The sequence below is a fragment of the Chrysemys picta genome, chromosome 2 (genome assembly GCF_011386835.1).
Source record: "Chrysemys picta bellii isolate R12L10 chromosome 2, ASM1138683v2, whole genome shotgun sequence".
NCBI lineage: Eukaryota > Metazoa > Chordata > Testudines > Emydidae > Chrysemys > Chrysemys picta.
Genome location: NC_088792.1, coordinates 201,940,249 through 201,963,928, shown reverse-complemented (window position 1 = coordinate 201,963,928; position 23,680 = coordinate 201,940,249). Strand labels below are relative to the sequence as shown.

The following is a 23,680-nucleotide window of genomic DNA, read 5'->3' as shown; positions in this document are numbered from 1 at the left end:
AGGATGGAATCCTTAATTCTCAGTTTTACAAGGATCTAGTTCTTTCATGGCAATGTGTTGACTTTTCCCAGTGAAAGATAATGCAAGGCTATAAATGCTTCCTAAATATATATTGACAGGGATGTTCATTAAATTGTTGGACATGGAGTTGTTGTATTTATGAAAGATCTTTCCCTTTCTCTTATCCAAAAACTAAAAACTGTTGCCAACTTGGTCTCAACACTAAGGAATATAGAGACACTAGCTTCATCCACTTCCTAATAAAAAAGGCTATAAATAGTGTTGTCTGTTCATATATTATTGGTCAGTGTAAATATTACATGCCAAGAAATTGACATGCTGCTGCAAGGTTACTAAAAAGTCTAGAGAAATGTTATTAGCCGGTATAGAGAATCATTATTATCATATTGCAGATATTAACAAATCAAGAGGTCCTATTTGATACTATAAATCGCTCTAAGGTATATTTTTATCATAAGAATTCTACCAATGCCATTAGTGTTGCAATTTAGAAACATTATTCCTACCCCCAAACAAACAGGTCTCTTAATAGGCAGATTGAAAATTTCACTAAATATTACAGTAGAAAATTGAGATGTGGAGGATGCACACAGAGTGGAGGAAGCTGGGATAAAACATATTTGATATATTTGTAACATTAAGTGAGAAGACAGAGTAGTCTCTTTGTCCAAGATTTCTTATGTGTATGGCCACCGTTATCATTCAACATGACACAGCATGACTTTAAGTGCCATCCATCCCTATACAGCAATTGAAGCAGTATGAGTTGTGGTAGAGTACTACAATTAACATTTGGGTATAGAGCAAGAGAGAGAACAAACCTGAATATATATTTTCTCCATTATTTTCTAACACCACCAGGTCTGAAGTCCCTTTCCATAACTGTGAAGTGGGAAGCTGAGCAGGATGATTGGAGGTTTTGCTTTAGTGTATGGGAACTTGTGAATGTGGAGATGGGAGGCTTATGGCTGTATGAGGGAATTGTATGAATGAGTGTATGTGGGTGATGATTCTATCTTTTGTTAAGGATAGAATGGTTCATGCCTCAACTAGCCTCTCTAATGGCTTTACCTCATTAGGTAGCTGTTGGGGGCAGAGCTCAGTGTGAGGGATGGGAAGTCCTGTTTCTGCGCATGGTGAGGGTTTTGAGGGTACAGGAAGTTGGGAGGCATACGTGGCTGATGGGGGTTGTATCTATGAGTGGGTGGGGGAAGAAGGAGTTGTGACAAAAGGGCAGCTGATGGCTGTGTGTCTGGATAAGGGAGGAGGTTTGAGGGGGGTGGCTGGGTGTGTAAGTGATGAAGGGGGGTTGGGGAGGAAGTTTATGGAAGGTGTCTGGGGTAAGGGAAGTGGTGAGGGGTGCGTATATAAAGGAGGAAGGGGGATAAGTCTGAGGAGGAAGTTTACAGAAAGTGTCTGGTGTAAGGGAAGTGGTGAGGGGTGCGTGTATAAAGGAGGAAGGAGAGGAAGTTTACGGAGGGTGTCTGGGTGTACGGGAAGGGATGAGGGGTGAGTCTATAAAGGAGGAAGGAGAGGATGTTTACGGAGGGTGTCTGGGTTTACGGGAAGGGATGTGGGGTGCATGTATAAAGGAGGAAGGGGGATTAGTCTGAGGAGGAAGTTTATAGAGCGTGTCTGGGTAAGAGAAGTGGTGAGGGGTGCGTATATAAAGGAGGAAGGGGGATAAGTCTGAGGAGGAAGTTTACAGAGGGTGTCTGGGTGTATGGGAAGGGATGAGGGGTGAGTGTATAAAGAAGGAATGAGAGGAAGTTGACGGAGGGTGTCTGGGTGTATGGGAAGGGGTTAGGGGTGCATGTATAGAGGAGGAAGGAGAGGACGTTTACGGAGGGTGTCTGGGTGTACGGGAAGGGGTGAGGGGTGCGTGTATAAAGAAGGAAGGAGAGAAAGTTTATGGAGGGTGTCTGGGTTTAAGGGAAGGGGTGGGGGTGAGTGTATAAAGGAGGAAGGAGAGGACGTTTGTGGAGGGTGTCTGGGTGTACGGAAAGGGGTGAAGGCTGATCCTATAAAGGAAGAAGGAGAGGACGTTTACAGAGGGTGTCTGGGTGTAAGGGAAGGGGTGAGGGTATAAAGGAGAGGAAGTTTACGGAGGGTGTCTGGGTGTAAGGGAAGGGGTGAGGGTATAAAGGAGAGGAAGTTTACGGGGGGTGTCTGGGTGTAAGGGAAGGGGTGAGGGTATAAAGGAGAGGAAGTTTACGGGGGGTGTCTGGGTGTAAGGGATGTGGTGGGGGTGAGTGTATAAAGGAGGAAGGGGGATAAGTCTGAGGAAGATGTTTACAGAGGGTGTGTCTGTCCGGGTAAGGGAAGGGGGCGAGGGGGAGTGGGGGGGGCTGTGTGTGTGAGGGAAGGGATGTGCGATAACATAGTTGGGGGGGGGGTCTGAGAGGACGGCTCTGGGCGCGGAGGAGCGGGCAATGTGTGTGGGGAGCCGGTGGGGGCTGTGACGTGCGAGGGGATAGCTGTCAGGCTCTGTGGGAGGGGATGGCTGTGAGCCTGTCAGTGTGGGCCGAGGGCCTCCCCTCCCCGCCGCTCTGTGCCTGCGCGGTGGGCTTACGCTGGGGTATTTACGGTAAGGTGGACGCGGCGGCTGTGGCAGCTCCGTGTCAGGTGATCTGAGCCGAGGAGCCGCCTGGAGTCGGAGAGGAAAATGCAAGATGGCCCGACGGGGCCGTGAGGGGCTCCCCGCCGCCCCCTCCCCGGCCGGACCCCGGCAGCGCAGGGCCAGCGGCGAGCGCTGAGGCCAGCCCCGCCGCGCTAGAGCCTGTCCCCGGGAGGGACACCGAGCCATGGGGCTCTGCTACAGTCTGCGCCCGCGGCTCTTTGGGGACCCCGGCGGAGGCGGCTCCATCTCCAGCGCCGCCTCGGAGCCCGAGCAGCCCGCAGAGCACACGGCCCCCCCGCCGCAGCCGCTCGGAGCCCCGCGGGGAGGCAGCTGCTGCGGGCAGCCGGGGGCCGGGGGCTCGCTCCACCCTGCAGACAAGCCCGGGGGAGAGGCGGACGGGCCGCCGCCGCCGCTGCTGCTGCAGAACGGAGGCGGCAACGGGGCGGCCCCGGAGCGGCAGCCGCTGCCCAAGCCCGGCGGCAAACAGCCCCGGCAGCCGTCTCAGCCGGCCGCGCTGCAGAGACCCTGGGAGAAGCTGCGCCTGGAGGAGCGGGAGGCGGAGAAGGAGGCGAGGAAAGTCAGCAAGAGCATCGACCGGGCGCTGAAGGAGCAGAAGCGGGAGTACAAGCAAACGCACAGGCTGCTGCTGCTGGGTACGTGTGCAAGGGGGAGTCGGGCCGCCCCCGCCCAGCCCTCGGCCGGCAGGTGCCCAGCCGGGCTCCCAGCCAGCCCTTCTGGCGTCCCCCGTAGTCCCTCCTTTGTCTCGTCCTTCTCCTCCTCTCCCCCTTTCTTCTCCTCTCTACAGCTCTGCTTCTCCCTCTGTCTCCCGCCTTCTTTCTCCTTTCCCCCTCCCCCAGGTTGCTGGCCCTCTCTCTCCCCCAGCCAGGTTTCCACCTTTTCTTCCCCTGTGTCCACCTCCCAGGGTCTTGAAATGGTTTTGCAATGGAGAATTTGATTTGTAACTAGCCCTATAAAAGGCGAGCTGCTCCACCCAGGCAGCAAAGCAGAAGTGATGTGGAGATTGGAACGAGCAGGCTTCATTTTCAGCTGGGAGGAGGAGGAGGAGGTGTGCGTGGTATGCGGTGTGTGTGTCTGTGTTGTCTAGCCGAAAAGTAAACGGCGCTTGTGCTGGCATCTCAGGAATTCGAAAATCAGATGCATGGAAGATGAAAATGGCTTTTGAATAAAGAATGTGATCTGTCAAAGAGCCTCCTCTTTGCTACTTGTGTGGAACCACTGATGGCTTAATAGGAAGTGGTAGTACGGGCTTGTAGCTCGTAATGAGCATACTGCTGTAATGCTAGGAAATAATGGGCTGGTTATTTTAGGGAAGGTCTAGGGCGTATGAGGGAAAGTAATTCGGCATGGGTATGTATATTCTTTAGCATATACTTGTTCCAAGGATAGTGGTTCACTTACCTATTTTCAAGGAGGGGGGGGACCCAAAACCAAACAAAAATACAACCCTGCAATGTAACTTGTTTTTTCGGAAATACTATGTGCAGTTTGCCATTTGCTCTTTACAGATATTAGTTAATAGTCTTCTCTAGAGGCTTAATCGCAGCTAATACCCCTGTGGTTTTTATACTGTAAGTGTATCTAATACAATCTAATTTCCTGCAGGAAATGGAATAGTCAGACTGCAGGGTTTTTATGTGTGGGTTTTTTTTAAATGGTCTAAGGGAAGGGGTTTGGGTGCCTCCTGAGCATGACCACTAATTTATGTTAGTGTTGAAATACCTTTTTGGGGGGGGGGGGTTGGGGTAGGGAAGTACAAATATGTGTTGTCTTGTGTGTTGGCTTGGATCTCTGTAATGCATCTAGAGTGTGGATAGGTATATTTATTTATACAGCTGTACTTTAACTCATTCCTTCATTTGACTTTAGGGGGCGGGGGGGAACAAAACAATGTAATATGGCAGTCTCCAAGATACTTCCTTATGTTAAGGTGTAATTCCTGTTTACCAGAACAGTATCACTCAAATTCTAAAAATAAACGACAGACTTGATTATTGTCTGGAAGTTTGTAATATATAGCACAGCTGGTAATTATAGGGGGAAATTCCTACTGTTTGGAATACAATACTCTCTATAAAAATAAAAGTGGCCCCTACCACACGCTTTACCAGTTCAACTTCAATGCTTAAGCTTTAAAATTTATATCCTATTAAGATACATTGATGATTTATTTATTATTTTTTTTCTGATCTGTAAAACAGTGTGGTTGATACCAATGTGGACAGAAGAAGCAGTTGTCCCTGAACAGTGGCCTGCCTCTAAAGAGCCATTGTTTGAACAAAAGGTTGCTGGCAAATAAATGGAGTTAGTGTGTGGTCTTTTAATGTGGAGGCATTAAAATAGTAGACCAGAGAGACACAAAGCTCTTCAAGAAGGATACAATTTTTTTTTCTCTTCCCCCACCCACTAAGCTGCTACCTATACTAAAAATATTAGCTCAGCACTTCAAAAACCTCAATAGTAATTGCAGTCTAATCTGCAGCTCTTCCTGTTCTCAAATTAGGGAAGGGGGGATGGTATGTTGCTGTCATAGGCCCCAATCCAGCAAAGATTTTAAGTATGTGCTTAATTTTATGCACTGTGATGCCCCACTGTAGTCAAGGAGACTACTTGCAGCATGTAAAGTTTAGCATGTATGTAAGTCTTTTAGGATCTGGGCCTAAAAAATTGGCATTGTTTCATTGCTCATTTGGGACAGGTAAAGCTGCAGGAGCCTTGTGTTGCTATCGCTGCTCAGGTTCTGCAGCAAAGAATAAGTGAGAGGAGCTTATATGTCTAAATTAATAACTGAAAAAAATCAGCTTTCTAAAAAGTCTCTGTATATCAGAGAAACAGTAACTGGCAAAACACTATTTCTCCTCTTTGCAGTTCATTTTTTCAGATATATAAAGTAAATTGTTCAAGCTCTGTCTGATACATCGTAACTTCTTTCCTTGTATATTGTTGTGTGGATAGAAAATCCTTCTTTATAAAAGGACACTATCAACTTGAAATATTGCCTACTTTAAAATAACTATATATTTTTCCTGCCCCTGATGTCCCGTCACCAAGATACTTGCTTTTACATTCACCTTTTCCTATTTAAAAAAATACTCTCTTCTGCTGTGTGAAAAGGAAATGGCCTAAGCAAGAGAAACCCTAACAGTAGCTAGATACAAAGTTCTGTCAGATACACATGGGAAACAAACAAAATAGAGAAATATATTCCCCTATTCTTTCATTTATAGTAATCATGTATTGTTTTTTAAAAAAAGTCTGAAAATTGTTTAAGCCCCTTAGAGATAATAGCAAGGTGGTTTTTTTTTGTTTTTGTTTTTTGATAATTCTGAACAAATGCACTCGGGATCTCATTTTAACATTAAATCCTGGGTCCTTTAATGAGGTCCACACATGTGACCCCCTTGTTCCTCCATGTAAATGCAAGGGATCACGGGGCTGGAACCAGCTGCAAGATCAGGGTTTAAATTAATTACTTTTTAAGGGGTCACTGTCATTCAAAAATTGAAAAAAGGTGTGAGAAAGAAAAGTTGCTTGCCAAACTAAACTTGAATAAAATAAATAAAACTTTGTTTTATATAGCTCTTCACATATTCAAAACAATACATAAACATTTATTTTTTTCTATGTACATTTTGCACTAGAGGCATGCAGCCCTATTGTATGCAAAAATCCTTAACATAGAAGAAATTAACTGAAACCAGTCAGAGACTTCTGTCATTAGATATGTAAATTATGACTGCTGAAAGTCTTAAATATGTATGTTTAACTTTTTTTTTTTTTCTAATTGCAAAGCTTGTATGTGTTGGTGGATTTTTTTTTTCTTTAACATTTTTATCATGTGGAAAAAATCATGGCCACCTTGAGCCTTTCAGTAGATAAACTCATCAGCATTTTTAATAGTTTAAACTGTAATGTATAATTCTGAAACTGTGTTGGGGATTGTGGGATAGGGGTAGGATCATCTGGGCATAGCTCTCCAAATTAATGTCCTGCCATTGTGGAGGGCTCATGCATTGGTACACCTCAGTTCCTCTTGTTCTTTGCCTGTGGCACATAATAGCTTGTCTCCTGGGGTTTATAATACTTTGATCTAATTCTGATTGCTGGGCTTACTGCAGGGATGGCTGTGCAAGGTTTAGTGGCCTGCAATGTACCTGAGATCAGATTTGATTATCTGGTGGTTCATTCTGCCCTTAAACTTTGACTCTCTGAAGATGTCTTATATAAAATTTCAGACACGTTATGTGATGTCAATTTTATTTTAAATTGGGAATGTTATGATTGGTAACTGAATAAAGTAACTTATAAATAGAACTTTAAATTTGATTCTTTTATGTACCATTAGTCATTTGTGCATGTTTATTGAGTTATTTAGTCACAGAATCTCTTTTGCTCTCCATTTCTACTTCATTAATGGAGAATTGAAGGCTGTGAGTTCTCACCCACATCATTGTTCTAAGGGGTTATTGACACATAAAGTTGCACTAAAATAACAGTTGTAATTACACCTCTTGTCGTTTTTTTGCTAAAGTGGATTGATTTAAATCACAGTTTTTTTTTTTTTTTTTAATCAAGCTGGAAACATTGATTTAAATTATTGCTTTTAATCTTGTTTTGCGTTTGTACTTTCTAGCTGTTTTTCTAAAGTAAGTTCATTCTGTTTGGTTGGCATAAGGATTAATACATGCTGATTTACAACCAAATATAGCCTTTACAATAAAGATGGTGATACTTTTTACTTTCCAGGAGAATACATTATATCTATACACATTTATTAAAACAATTATATAGCTTTACATAGATTTATTCAGATTATCAGTTTTTACTTTTTTAAAAAATGATGAATGGTGCATCGCTTATTTACTAGGCAATGATTTTTATGGATGTTTGTCAAGCCGTGTTTGAATTCCAATTTCCATCCAATTAAAAATGTACAGAAGCAGCATTTTAACATTGGATTTTTTTTATTTACATAAAACTACCATAAACGTGCTGGATACACAAGAAAACAAAGTTGATCAAAACACATTTTGTGTTTAAAACTGATTAAGCAATAGTATTGACATAGGTATTGAATTGATGGATTGTTTCTGGTCACCATGGGCCAGGTTTTCAAAGGTATTTACGTGCCCAAAGATACAGATAGATGCCTTGTGGGGTTTTCAGAAATGCTTAAATAGCTTAGCTGCCTAACTCTCAGCAAAATCAATGAGCGTTTGCATCCAATCTGTATTTTTGGGCACCTAAATACCTTTTTAAAATCTCATAGACTCATAGATAGATGCAAATCTGTAGATATCTGCTCTATATCCATGGATATCCACAGACAGTGTTCGTGGATCAGGTGTGGATACAGTGTTTGCATCCATGCAGGGCTCTACTCATAGACTCAAGGGCCGCAAGGGACCATCGTGATCATCTGGTCTGACCTCCTGCACGTTGCAGACCACAGAACCTCACCCACCCATAACCTCTGGCTAAGTTACTGAAGTCCTCAAATCTTGATTTAAAGACTTCAAGTTGCAGAGGATCCACCACTTTGGCCTAGTCTACACTATAAAATTAGGTTGATATAACTACATTGCTCAGGGGGGTGGAAAAAATCTTTAATTCCTGGAGACTCCAGGACAATCCTGGAGGGTTGGCAACTGTAACCAGAGAATCCTCCCATCCATGTATGTAGCATCTGTATAGACAAGCCCTCATTCTAGTTCAGACCAGGAAGTGACCCAGGCCCCATGCTGCAGAGAAAGGCGGAAACCCTGAGGTCTCTGCCCATCTGATCTGAGAGAAAATTGCCATGTTCAGGGTCAGGAAGGAATCAGACCCCAGCTAACTGACTAGTAACTGTCATCATCTCCCACCCAGTTTTTATTCATATATTGGAAGAGCAAAAACAAGCTTTCCTGGTTTTTCAACTCTGAATTCGTTCCTCAACTTTGAAGGAAACTAATCCAAATGAAGAAAATGTTCTTTTTGCACTTGTTAGCTAAACTGAAACCAAGTAATTAAGGAAAAAGCTTTTCTGCACAACAGAAACTGAAAGCACTTACATTTGGAAAAAAATTGTAAATACCAGTATTGATTCAGTTGTAAAGACTGAAAATAATATAGATATTTATTTAATGCGGTACCTGACATTGTGCTATCTTTATAAATCTTGAGTTAACCTCAGACCCCTTGATTCTGTACATAATTAAAAAAGCAGCACTCTTTAACTCATTAAAATTTGGATGGGGGTTATAGATGCAGCATTTTTTTAAAGAGAAAACCTGAAATTAAATAGATCTTTTTTTAAATAAAAAAAAAAGATATTTTTAAAGTCTGTAATTGTCCACCCTCTTCTTCAGCGCAAATATAGGTGCGGACTCTTATTGTTAAGCCAGAAGTTGGCCCCTCTAGTACATGCCTGCTTAAAAACCTCTCTGACTGTATTGTTGTGCTTGTAATAAACTTCTGTACTACTAGAAAGTGATAGCATGTGCTGTAACTGAATTAATTGGAGCATCATATCTGACATTCTGTGGAATATCAATCACACATTCTTGTTGGCAGAGAACTGACTGTTGTTACTAGACTAATGATCTTATTGTTTTGTGCTGATAGATTCAGGACCCATTGTATGTAGGCAATTATAATATAGACCTGAACGTACAAGTGTCAGGAACAGAATTTCTTAAGTCTCTGAGTTAAAGGTCTGTTATGTATTTTACCATCATATTAAAGCAAATGGCTCTTAAAACAACCAAATCTTTCATGTCATTCTGACATCTTACCAAATGCTGTGCTTTACGATCTTATGCTAAGTGCGATACAAACACAGGAGAAGAGGGAAGAGCTTACAACCTACCTGGAAGACGCACATTAAGGATTAAAAAAAAAAAAAAAAGCCAATAAGCAGTGTGCTCAGGACAGTGATAGGTGCACAAATTAATTAAAAAGAAACTAAAATCACGTGCAAGCTGCTGAAACTGATACTTGATCTAACCATTGTTAGTTTCTCTTTTGCTTTTGGCCACTGATTACTTGTACTCAACCCTTGCCTAATTATTAACCTATTTCAAACTTTTTTTTTGCCTGCTTTTCTTTAAAAAATTTTTTTTAAGTCTTCTCCACTCTTAATGAATGTGGAAGGGAGCAGTAAGTTTTGGAGAATGTGTATCTGCTCTGAAGAGACAGACCCTACAATCATCAGAGTATGCTATGGATTCAGACTTCTGTATAGTAATTTCCTAAAAATGTCAAAATAGACATTTGGTAGAATTGATAAGTTAGCATGAAAATCTGATGCACTATTGTATTGCTTTTTATATAGTTTTCATTAGCTCGGACTGTAAAGTGGATTTAACATATTTAAGGGGGTGTTCTGGGATTTAAATTTACATCAGGCTTACATGTTATAGAAGAATGATTCAGGAGAAGAGGGCTTTTTTTTTTTTTTTTTTTTTTTTTTAAGGTATGTTTTAAAACTTTCCGCTGTCTAATAGAGGCCCTCATGTGGTATTTCAATCATGCATATATTTTTCCTTTTAGATGTGTCCAAATACAGTAATTGTAATGTTTATAATACTCCATAGTGCCTTTTTCATTCTAGCATCATACTTCATAAATTAAACTGCCCCACATTTTTGAGGGGACTTTACAGAAATTTATCATACAACTTCTAGACTTAAATTGATATGAAAGATAAGTAAAATAAGCTTTCAGGGCAATTCTCTGATGAGAAACTCAGAACCCGGGCCAGCTTGTGGGAAAGAGGAAGTGCTGAAATTTTTATTAGAGTGCTTTCCACGGTTCCTTCTTATCAGCCTCTAATGATTAGGTGCCTGATAAACTTGAACAACTCGATGCATCATGTGGGTGGTGTAAGGAAGGAATAATTTTCTTCCCTGAACCTCCTGACTGCAATGGTATAGGATATCTTTTCTCAGTCTTTCCTTCAACCTTATTTTGGTGGTATATGCCTGTGAATAGTCTATTTGTTTGCCTCTGCTGCTGATCATTGCTTTCCCAAGCAGCAGAATGACATGATTCTCTTCAGCAGCTCTACTTGGTCCCTAGGTTCTGAGTAGCAGCAATGAGACTCACCAGTTTTGCTAACTTCCTTCTGTTGATGCTGAAGTCCTGAGCAGAGGCACTTGAGCTGTCTGTAGTCAGCTGAAGTTAGCATTGCATCATTTAACGTTTAGAAAGCTTGATTTCCACCTATAAAGAAATAAGTATTCTTTAAAAGGAAACAAACAGCTGAAGAAATTGTCACTTTACACAGGATGAATGTATTTTTCATGCTCTATACATATTGACTCCATTTTAAACATGAGTAAACTGAGACACAGAACAGATGCTTCTTAACCAAGATCACACTGCAGATGATGACAGGGTCAGGACTAAAATTCTAAAATCTCAATCTCCTTCTCTGACCATACAGGGTTCTATATCAAGTAGAGAATGTACTTCATTAACATTTTTTTAAAATAAAGCAAACAATAATCCCTTTTTGCATTGTGTAATAATCCTCCTTTACAGTAAATAAAATTTTCAACTTTGAATTGTTTTTTTTTTAAATGTTGTAGATAGAAATGCTGAAATAATTCATTTGATGGAACAGTAATACCAGGCAGTATATCTTTAATTCCACAGACAGAATGTCTCTGTCAGTCACAAGCTTGTTTTCTGTCTCATGACCTGTAATTGTTTGTTGCAGCATTATGAGATTGAACATCTTACCTTAGTGCCCAAAGGAAATTGTTAGAATAAAATTTTCTTAAGACAATAAGAGGCTTAGCCTTCATCCCCCACCCCACCCCAAAAAAGCCCCACAGGGTGGGGAAGGGAAGTAGGAAGTTGAGGCTAAATTTAGTTCTGGTGTAAATCCACTTATTTCCCTCAGTTGCTCTAGATCAGGAATGAATTTGGCCTTTGTAGAACAATTATTTGAGACAATCTAATATTTACCATCTGCCATAGCTTATACTTCGTTCTTATATTTTCTCAGTTGAAAACAAGGGAGTGAAGGATGAGAATATCTGTAAGAATATCATTGCAAAGCAAGTTGATCAGCAGTGATTAATATTCTTTTAATATTGCACATGTATATGTTAAAATCCTTTTTATGACGCTTCTGCACATAAGACTGTAAAGTTACAAGGTCAGGGATTTAAGATACTTTACTTTTTTTCTTAATAAACTGCATTAAGCAGATTGTCTAAGCAGAGATAATTCACTGTTTGTATGAGGCTTCAAAGAGTGGGATCAGAACTGATAGGCAGTATTAAAGAAATTTCTGTATTTCTGTTCTCAGCATTTTTTGTGTCTGCCTGTATGATGTTTAGTCTTTGTGTACAAACCATCAAAAGACAAGACCCAGTCTTGGAATGTAATAACATCAAGGCATGACATTAGGAAATATCTTCCAGTGTAAATGTTTGATAGTCATTTTGAGGTGTAGTTAAAGGAGACGATCAACATAAATGTTTTTAAATTCACTAAAAGTTCCAGTTATGGCCAGAGCACTCTAAATAACCTGTCTTTTGATTTTGTTTTTTATTTTTTAATTATAAGGCTTTTTCTCTTATCTGGTTGATGTTTTATAATTTAGACATGGGAATAGTGACACTGGTTTATACATAACATTTAAATACACAAAGTAAACAAATTGGGGGGGGAATAGGGCGTGTTTTGGTAACTTCTTTCAATTCTAGTTATATTGGGTGTTGAAATTTTATAGCAGATGTGAAACTTTCAAACAAATGTTTGGGGATGGTTGAGTTGATAGTGTCTCTCTAAGGCCTTGGCTACACTTACCCGGTAGTTCGGCGGCGAGCGATCGAACTTCTGGGTTCGACTTATCGCGTCCAGACTAGACGCGAAAGTCGAACCCGAAAGAGCTCGCCGTCGACTGCGGTACTCCAGCTCGGCGAGAGGAGTACCGCGGAGTCGACGGGGGAGCCTGCCTGCCGAGTGTGGACCAAGGTAAGTTCGAACTAAGGTACTTCGAACTTCAGCTACGTTATTCACGTAGCTGAAGTTCCGTACCTTAGTTCGAATTAGGGGGTTAGTGTAGACCTGGCCTAAGAAGGAAATGTGTTTCTGAGAAACAAATTCAAGATCATTGTCCAACTGGCCTCTTAAAACTGAGGAAGGAAAACATTCCATTCATGGTATGGTTTAGTACACACAGTAGAGATAAGCAACAAGCTTGAGAATATTTGCAGTAACAATAAATCAGAACATGATTCTCTCTGCATAGCGTTTCTATTGTAACCGTCAAAGAGAAAATCTTTGGTAATATATGTAATATATTCCATATCTCATTTCTGACACATTTTGATAGGATAATAAGGTTTTTCCAGTAGGAAGAATGAAGTCTGTAATACATTGTGGGGTGAATTTTGCACACGGTGTTAAACAACTCTGCTGCAACATAACCTCTCCAGTTATGGAGACCCAGTCTTTCTGTGACCTTAGAAGTGAGTTTAGAATAGGCTTCAATGGAATTTGGAGATAGAATGCAGTAGCTTTATGATGTAGATTTCTTTAAGGAAGATCAGTGAATATCAGATGTGTGGCATTAAGATACTTGCAATGTAAAATAGATTTTTGCAACAGGAGTGCTGACTGACTAGACTTCAAAAGTGTTCTAGAATATCACATTCCTACGTGTCAGAGGCTTCAAGCTTCAAAAATCCACTACACACAATCAGTGATGAGTGAAGTTGATTTTTTTCCCCCCCAAATGTTGGACATTTGTGCTACAAAATGCAAGCATATGCTGTTGTAAGTGTCTGACTGGAAACATTGAACCTGTTATGGGCTTGCTATTTCTTGTCCCATTTTAAAAATGGGATACCCTTGGCTATTATTATTGTTTACATCCTTGTGATGTGCTTGGAATTACACAAGACAAATGGCAGGGTTTTCTTTTTTTTTTTTTCTTCTTCTTTTTTTCCCCTTCATTCTCTACCTGCACCCTCAGGTATATAGTGTCCATTTCAGTCTTGTGCTGGTCAGTTCAGGCTTCTGAGTGTCATGTTGATGGATTTGACTGCTTTCTCTGTTCTTCAGTGTAATGTTTCTCTAGTTTACCCTCTTTCTCTTTTCTGATGGTGTCTATATTAACTTGTCATAGAAGTCATGTTGCATCCTTGTTGTATTTGGATCTTTTAGTTGTGCACGGTCTACAGTCTGTCTTCTTTTAACCTTCTTCATCCTCTTTAACTTCATCTTCAGATTAATGAGGGTTATGGTCACTGCCCACATCATCTGCTCCAGGAATGGGGATGGTAGACATGAAGGTGGCGTAGCAATCCTAATGTCAGATGAAGCAGAGCAAGCATACTGACTGAGTGGGAATCAGTCAAAGAAAGCATTATCAGAGCTCATTTTCAGACTAGATTTTTCCCCCCCCAAAACTCTGTCATACAGTGCTATACACCAACAAAAAAAGCCAAATGAGGAAAAAGATGTGTTTTATGATTTGTTAAAGGGTATGTCCTCCAAGATCCCAAAATATATCATAGTGACTGATTATTTTTTAACTCAAAGGTTGGAAGTAACAATGATGGGTTAGTGAGGCAGAGGTGGAACAATATTTCCTCAAAGAAATCCATGGTATTATAAAAAACAGTTTCCCTTCCCTGAAGAACTTGCAACCTAAAAGACCTCCATAGGGAAGACAGGACACACTGAGAATATGTAGACAAAGGAATAACTTGTTCATTCATATGTACTTTGTAGATCTGGAACTTTTGGGCATCACAGAATATAATGTATTTAGTACAGGTACATTGGAAAATGAATTTTTTGAGGAAAATTTCACGTTTGTAGAAGTATCTAATTGTTGAGGTATTCAGTCAGCAAACTGAACGACCGAAGTACTTGGACATAAAATGTGTGCAGTATTCATGCTCATTAGCTGTGGCTGTCGCTATTACATTACTATTGTAATGTGTCTCACAAAGTCATGGATTGACTTCATAACATAAAATTAAGTGGTACAATGCACTAACTCTAAAAGGAAATAGTGCCAAAATATTGGTTTTAGTAGATACTCTTATTGGCTAAAACTGGAAATTTTCAGTGATTTGTGCGGAGCTTGTTGGATCAGATCCAGTGAAATGTGGGCATTACTTGTTTTTAATCTTGGCAGAATTTTTATTTTTTTAGAATTTTAATGGATAATATAGACTTATTTGTAAACACTTTTAAAATTTTTAATTTCCTCAGTAGCCCAAAATCATGGGTTTTAAATATTTATTGTATTCGTTTTAATTTTCACAGTTGTGGGAAACTAAGATAGGATTCAGACAGTTTATTTAATGACAGATATTGAGAATCAAAAGTTAAAGCTTTATTTTTGAAACAAGCCTAAAACAATCTAAATCACAGAATTTTGCCCAGTCCCACAGCTAGGAGGTTGGAGGCTGAGGGGAGAGAATCTTGGGCCTTTTTTTTTTTTTTTTTTTTTTTATGGGTATGGGAATGCATTATTATTTTGCTAGAACCAGGAGATGATTCCAGATTTGCTCTTTAAATTTGAGTTTGTCCTTATTGTAGTACAAACCATTGAGCTGCCCAAGTTGGTCTTCGGAGAAGCGCATGCAATGTTTGTCTTAAACTTTTCTGAATAGTCTGATCTTTCCACAGACACTGACATTAATGGCACTACACGTGTACATAATGCCACACTGGACATGAGAAGCAATGACTGAGTTCCCCCCTTGCTGTTGCACCATGCGATGGCAGTGTTTCCCTTATCATGTACGAATCAAAATTATGGGTGAACTCAAAATACACAAAATATTTTCATGGTTGCTAAAATTGTGTGACATCTGAGCCTTGACAAATGACTCAAACACTATATCGTTGGCAAAAAGAGATTCTGATCCATAGAGTCTGTCAGGTACATTGCAGGATATGACTGCCTTCAGTTTGCTTTGAAATTCTGATGCAAAAGGATGCATTCCAGATGAAAGGAACTGCCTTTTTGAGCCTATTAACTAGAGTTCCATGTCTTTTTAAGGCATTATCAACAGCAAGAGCAACTTGTAAATTTCACAGAAGCCTGCCAGCATGCAAGTCACCCTGAGTGTCTGTGTGTAACTGCAGCCTGCCACCCATACTTGGGTTACACTCTGGCTCTCACCAGCCTTGGTTATACTGCAGGGTGATCCGAACACACCCCCAGTCCTAGATTTCCCCCCCCCCCCCCGAGAAATGATGTACTGTACTACCCAGCCTTCTCCTGCACAGTACAAATATTTTAAATCCGTTATTCCTTTAAGGGACTAATCATCTTACTATCTCAAGTAGGTATTCAGACACTTCAATTTAAGCACACTGGATTAGATAAAACAATAAAATAAGTGTATTAAGTACAAAGAGATTTTAAGTGAGTACAAGTAATGAGCAAGGCTACTATTTAATCACAGGTATTTTTAGTAAAAGTCATGGACAGGTCACGAGCAAGAAACAAAAAATCATGGCCCGTGACCTCTCCATGACTTATACCATAAATACCCTGCTTTAATGTTGGGGGGAGCCCGCGGCACCAGCTGCCGGGAGGGGGGGGGGGCGCAGCCTGCTCTGGCCCCCACTGCTCCCAGGACTGCTGCTCAGGCAGTCCCCAGGGGCAGCCTCATCGGCCACTGTTCAGGCGATTTCCCAGGGCCAGCTACCCGAGGCTGCCAGAGCAGCGCGCAGTGCAGCTGTCCCCCAGGGCTGTGTGTGGCAGGGTACCCCGCAGCTCCGGGCCCCCAGGGGCAGCGGGGGAGCCCCAGAGCTGAAGGTAGCAGGGGTACCCCACAGCCCCCAGCTGCTGCAGCTGTGAGTGAGAAATTTACATCTTGGCAAACAGATTTACTGTCGTCTGAACCCCAGCTGGAGATGATTCTCAAAGATGAGAAATGCTATAAGAAGGGAGAACAGAGTCTGTAAATCACCTCTCTCCCCTCATCTCTATTCTCAGCATCAGCAACATTTGAAAGACACAGGAAGCATCATTGAACTGGGGGAATGGTCCTGGCTGAAGATATTTAGCCAGACTGCTGGGAGCATGTGGTGAGAGAGAACTTTTTGCTTCCAGTTCACATAGCTTGGTAAGTTAAGTATTAGTAAGGGTAAGATTTTTGTCATGGTTATTTTTAGTAAAAGTCATGGACAGGTCACAGAAAATAAACAAAAATTCATGGAAGCCTGTGACTTGTCTAGAGGCAGAGGGGCAGCTGCCAGCTCGAGCTCCACCGCTGCAGTGGGGAGGGGACTGACCGCTCCTCCAGCCCCATCTCTGTGGGCAGCGGGGTCTGAAGCGGAAGCCATCATGGAGGGCCATTCAAATCACAGAATCCGTGACAAAATCGTATCCTTGGGTATTAGTTTGCATTTTACCTTTTATTTCTTTGTACCAATTCTGACTTTTATGCCTCATTACTTGTAATCACTTAAACTACAGAAAGATAGATGTTAATAAACTTGTTTTATTATTTTATCTTAACCAGTGTGTGGTTGGATTGAAATATTTGGAAACTCCATTTGAGATAACAGGGTTTGTGCATATCATTTTCTCTTAGTGAAATGATGTACTTCCTATGAGTTTATACTGCACAGAAGGACAGAGCTGGGTGGTACAAGGCACCCATTTCTGGGCACAAGTCTGGGACTGGGAATTTGCTGGTGTCACTGTGCAATATAATTTAGGAATGGCTGGATAGAAACACTCAGATAATTCTGCTCGGGGTGATTGTGCATTCTAGAGACTATGTGTAAACAGACCAGGAGTGGTTGTTCTCACAGTGAAGCAGTGTAAAAGGCACCCCAATTGGAGAGTTGAAGGGACACCACTGTTAAACTGTCCAGATTGCACTGTGGGGAATGTCACACCCCCATACAGTACTAGTGCATTTGGGCCCCCACCTCAAATGTCATTGCATTCATTTTCCCTCCTGAACTTTAACCTAAAATCACTGTTGCATTAATCGGATCTGCAGCTCCAACACAAGATCACTTGCTAGCTCAGCCAGTAGAGCAGGCCTGCACCACTCGTAAAGCGGCAAGGGCCATATTACTCCAAAGAAAACAACTGAGGGCTGAAACCTCCCAAGCGCCACCAACCCCCGCCCCCAGCGCCACCCAGCCCCCCCCCCCCGAAACACAACACCCCCCCCCCAGCACCGCCCACCCCACGGAAACAACCTCCCCAGCGCCGCCCCCCCTCCCCCACGCGTGCCATCTGCTCCATGGAATTAAACCCTCTTCCCCAGCGCCGCCCCACCGAAACAGCAGTATTGAACCTCAGTAATATGTTATAGCGGCCCCTAAGGTAGTATAATTAAGGTAAAAGAAAAACTTCTTTTTGCTAGAAGTAGAATAAGCTCTTCCCCCCCACTTTGTAATCGATTGCCCTGTTGAATGAATGAGGTGTGAATGAGGAAGGCGTGGAAGGCAGGCACCTCTGGACAGCTGCAACGCTTGGAGAGGGCAGGGCCAGCTCTAGGATTTTTGCTGCCCCAAGCAAAAAATTTTTTGGCCGCCTCCCCTTTCTTTTTCGTGCCCCCAGCTCCACCCCTTCCGAACCCCTTCCCCAAATCCCCAGCACCGCCTCCTCCCCTGGCGTGCCGCATTTCTCGCCCCTATTGCTTCCTACGGGCCCCCCGTGACGTCCCGCCCTAGCTCACCTCCACTCCGCCTGCTCCCCCGGGCATGCCGCCGCTCCGCTTCTCCCCCATCCCTCTCAGGCGAGGGAGAGCGGAGAAGTGGAGCAGCAGCGCGTTCAGGGGAGCAGGCGGAGCAGAGGTGAGCTAGGGTGGGGGGGGCGCAGGAAGTAATGGGGGGGTTAGAAGAACCGCTCCCCACTCCAGCTCACCTCCGCTCCACCACCACCGCCTCCCCCGAGCGCCCGCTGCTCGGCTTCTCCTCCCTCCCAGCTTTGCTGCGCGAAATAGCGGTTTCGCACGTGGCAAGCCTGGGAGGGAGGGGGGAGAAGCGGAGCAGCGGCGTATTCAGGGGAGTAGGCAGAGCGGAGGTGAGCTAAGGTGAGGGGGTGCAGGAAGTAACGGGGGGGTAGAGGAACCACTCCCCGCTCCAGCTCACCTCCGCCGCCTCCCCCGAGCACCCCGCCGCTTGGCTTCTCCTCCCTCCCAGCCTTGCTACGCAAAACAGCTGTTTCGCACGCAGCAAGCCTGGTAGGGAGGGAGAAGAAGCGGAGCGGTGGCGGCGCGCTCTGGGGAGTAGGTGGAGGCGGAGCGGAGGCGAGCTGGGGCAGCGAGGGCACTTTTTTCCCATGCCCCGGAGTCGGCACCTATGATGGCCGGCGCCAGAATGCCGCCCCTAGAAATGTGCCACCCCAAGCACCTGCTTGTTTTGCTGGTGTCTGGAGCTGGCCCTGGGAGAGGGGATGGAAGCAAGACCAGATCAGTAGAACAGGTCAGCAACCGACTCACCACTCGCCTCCTCAGCTCCCTTGCCCCAGCTCGCCTACTCACCCCCCGCCGCTGCCTGCCCACTCGCCTCCTCAGCCCTCCACCCTCCCGGATCGTCTACTCATTCCCTGCCACTGCCCGCTCGCTCACCTACTCAGCCCCCCTCCCTCACCCGCCGCTTGTCTACTCACCCCCCCCCCTCCACCCGCGGGCCGCACAGTGAGCCCATCTACTCAACCCACGCGGGCCGCACAATGAGCCCACGCGGGCCGCATGTGGCCCCCGGGCCACATGTTGTGCAGGCCTGCAGTAGAGTATCAGGCTCTTAATCTGAGAAGCCAGGGATCGAGCCCCTGTCTGGGCACTTAAGTTGTCTTGTGTGCCAAGAGCCAAATGATTCCTGGGGGTCCAGAGCCACACATGGATTCCCATACGATGTGGCAATTTCCTGGAAAGGTCCCTTTCTCTTGCTCCCCCTGAGTGATCCTGGTTCAGGTGCATGGCCAGCTTCATCAGGAAGGTATTCTGGTCCTGCCAGGACGCTGACAAGAAGGATGAGCCCTCTGCTTTAGGGGAGGCCACTCTGTTGCTGAATGATTCCTGCCCAAGAATGGCCCATGCATTCCGAGCTGGTGAGTGATGGAGCAGGAAATCGCACAGAGCTTGTGCAGTCTATTTAAACTGAATCCTGCTAAGGTTACTTATTCTATAGATAACTTGCAGAAGTAGCTGACATTTCTGCAGATACTAATTGTTCATACTGTTGCTTTGTTGCTTGAAAATCCCCCATTGTAGTTCCCCAGTATTCTTACAAACTGAAATAATTTTGGTGTAGGTAGAACTGTCCATCTTCCTTTGATTGAATATGTTAGCCAAATAATTAATAAAAAATGTGTGCGGAAGTGAATCTGAAAAGTGGTTGAGGCAGCCATTTTTTATCTAAAATTTAATCAGTTGAGTTTTGTTTTGCAAAACTAAAATTGAGGCTGGTATGGATGTGGATTGTAATTTATCTGACTCACCATAGCTGAAGGGGCAGCAGAAATAGGTAAGTTTTTGATCCACTTCTTGTTGATTACTTCCCCCGCCTTCTCCATGAAAAACCTTAGAAACAGTAGTTGCTGTTTTGCATTATTCCTTTTCTCTGAAAAAATCTTCTCTAGCACAGCTTTTTGGTTTAATTTAAAAATTAAAATTAATAAAAGTCTGCTGTTCACTGTTTTCGAATAGGAGTTGAATATTGTTCAGTCCATTCTGTATTATGAAGCTGTCAAGATAACTTCCCTTATGACATGTTACACTTTACTTCTGGTGTGCTAAGGCCATTCTCAGGTCAAATGGCAATAGTTCTGTGAGTGCTACAACTGTAGATTTCACCTGCTCCTTTACCAGCCTGCTCTTTCCTAACACTGCCTTCTAGTTCACTGTCCAGCCAATTCATGGTTCTATTGGCTTCCTTTTCTTCATCCTTTTCTTTTGGTGCCCCTACTCTACTTAACACCTACCTTCAATAAAAGGGTTTATTTACACAGTAACTTTTAACCAATTTAAATTATACTGAAGTAGGGCACTCTTAATCTGAGAGAAGAGAGTCCACAGAGATTTGCACAGAAATAACGAAAGGTCTGAATGATAATAACTAACTTTTCTGTCCCATTACAACATCTTATTTTTCTTTGATTTAGAACTTCTCATTACCTGCAGTCCACTTTAAATCAGTTGGTGTGTAGTAATTACAGGAGCAGGTACTTCTGAGTTGGTGCAAAAGGAAATGCTACAATAGCTTTCACAAACCATATGGTGTCACTGGGAACAAAGTGCTATGGAGCATAGGCTTGTGGGAGAATATCCCATTTTATAGCTTGCATTGATAGCTGGAACCAAGGATGTCTAACAAAGGGAGTTCTGTCAGTATAACTTTGTCTAAATACACAAGTTGTACCACTTGAATTACATCCGTATAGTAAAATATCACACCGCTAACTGAAATAGGTATACGTCTACAAAATCTGTAGACCAGGCCTAAGCTGATAGGCTTGCTAAGAAGACCATAGAAATCTATCATACCAGTCTTGGAAAAAAGTTTCTATATTTGATGTAGCTTAAATTATTTAAACCTTTTTGTTTTTAAAGGTGCTCAAGCATAAGAAGTTAAAGAATCAGATTACTGAGCTAGGTTCTAATCTTAAAGATGTCTAAAGAGGAACTTTTTTCAAAGATGCACTGAACAGTTAAATAATTCTGTACTAGTTGACTGAAATCTCTTAACTCAGATATTCACACATTATCAAATAGGACATAAACTATTTAAAAATATATCCTGTTTATTCCTTGTATCCACTGATTCTTCATTACAGGATTGCCCTTCTCCACTGAGGGAGGGAGGTGGTGATGGGCCTTGAAAAAGTTTTCACAAATGGGAAACATCACTAAGGACTGCAGAAAAACACACATGGCCATTGGAAGCTTGAGTACTAATTCTTATTTTGAGAAGTGAGTGTTAATTACTCCTTGGTTTAGTTCTTGCTTTCTATGTTTAACTTTTGACTGTGGGGAAAACATTGTGTTCTGTTTACATTCAGTGAATTTAGCATTCCTGAAAGGTGCTAGCTTGCTAGCTCTGGAAACTGGAGACTTTTGTTTGCATAATGTGTACAGTTGAGGCAGTTCAAGCTCACTAATTGCCTCATCTTTGATACAGCCTTTGCCTTCATTGGGGGGGGGGGAGGAAGGTGTGTTCTTAATGCAAGGTAGCTACCTCCATGTAGAATCTTAGTGAAGACAGGGCAGGTTGTAGTATTCACTTGTGTGAAAACTAACCTGCCTTCTCCTCACTAGGATTTTACATTGAGTTACGGAACTTGTAGTAAGAACACACTTGGCGCCCGCGGGTACCGTGTTGTGGACCCCAATTTAGGTGATATCCTGCATGAATGGGTTGTAAAAAATTATGAAGTCGTTGTTACATTTTACAAATGTGGTATTCTGTCAGGGGAGTAGACTCATGTAGGATATCACCTAAATCTATGTTTTCCCCTACCCATAATTAAATCCAGATTACTCTCACCCCCCACGTCACTCTGGACAATACCCATAGCAAGCGTGTACAGCAAGTTCAGGTAGTGCCCATCCATTATCGTGGAAAGACATATTGTGACTTTGGGTGTTTTGGGACATCATTCAAAGAAGGCAGAGTTAAGGTTGCACCAGGATAGTGTTGAATGTTGCGGAACTTGACGTTCTGGAAGGGCACGAGCTATCGCCAGACAACTGTAATTCTGTATTAATAAAGTCTTTCACCATTTTATTTCCTAGGGTTTCTTTTTGTTTTTTAAACAGAAGTCTTTGTTAGTAGGAGTTAATGGCGATTTATGCAGTTGTAGTTCTTACCTAGATTTACAGTTGGTGTGCTATTGTGGCTAGGCAATAATGAGCAGACCTAACTTTTATATAGTTCTTTTCAGTAGTAAATTTCAAAGAACCATACATTATTATCTCTATTTTACAGATGGGAAACTGAGGTAGAGAGAGATTAAGTGATTTGTCCAAGGTCAACTAGCAGGCCAGTCTGGCAGAGTTAGGAATAATCCCAGTTCAGTGTTTTTGGTTTTTGTTTTTGTTTTGTTTTTCCCCACTAGGCCCCATGGTTAAGTGATTCCTCAGTTCTCTTGCCCCCACATTTTGTCATAATGGAATGGAGAATAATGGCCATACTTTGAAATGTTTGCAATGTGTAGTGGTTAAAAGAGCCATTGAGTGAAATCTCATCCATGATCTGTGTCCCAAGATCTTGACAGCTTGAATTATGTGGTGGTTACAGTAATTTTAAGTGTGTGACATGGGGTGGCTTGTTTTAGATCACCAAGTGAAAAGCCTTGATCTAAATCATCAATTTTAATCAACTTTTCCATTTACTTCAGTTACTTCCTAAAGAAAATTGGATTCTCAGTGGTTGATATAATCATTAAAACATGTTGATTTACAAATAAATAGTCTTTACACTAAATTTCATACATCTTTTTGCAATCTAGCAGGATGCTCTATAACTATATACATTTATTTAAGCAATTATATAGTTGAATATTTTCAAACATTTTTAGTATGTTTGTGTAGTGAGGCGGACAGGCCTCCCTCCTCTGGGGTGAGTGAGGGAGTGTTACATGCCCCTTGGAGGGCAGAGCCTAGGCTGGCTCGCCTCCCTTGCCGGAAGGACAGGGGCGTGGCCAGCAGTATAAAAGACCAAACCCACAGCCCATTCAGGGGGAAGCCTACATAGGGGAAGGATGTCCCGCCGGTTCCAGAACAGCACGGAGCAGATCCCGCACCTGGCTCGGCCCATGCCCCGGACGCGGACAACAAGTGGCCCAGAGTGCCCGCTGCCGCTTACCCGGAGGAGCCGGACAATGACTGGATGTCAGAGGTACCCACCCCAGGGGAGGCAGGAAGTGGCCCAGGGGCAGCCGCCGTAGGGCTGGCTGCAAAGCCCAGAGCCCCAGCATCGGGGCGTTGCAGCTGGATCCCCGCTGACCCCAGGGCAGCTGATTCTGCCCCTGCCAGGGCCCTGGGCTGGGACGCAGTGGAGTAGGGAGGGCCCATGTCCCCTTGT

The 23,680-nt window shown here is 43.0% G+C and overlaps 1 protein-coding gene across 1 annotated transcript in view; it reads left to right on the top strand.

Annotated features, from left to right (window-relative positions):
- The first annotated feature begins 2,554 nt into the window (after positions 1-2,554).
- GNAL (G protein subunit alpha L) overlaps positions 2,555-23,680 on the top strand; it is a 325,131-nt gene continuing 304,005 nt past the window's right edge. The window contains exon 1 of the mRNA XM_005282663.5: positions 2,555-3,294. Coding sequence (XP_005282720.2) covers positions 2,826-3,294 — 469 coding nt within the window. The 5' untranslated portion in view covers positions 2,555-2,825. The remainder of the gene's footprint in view (positions 3,295-23,680) is intronic.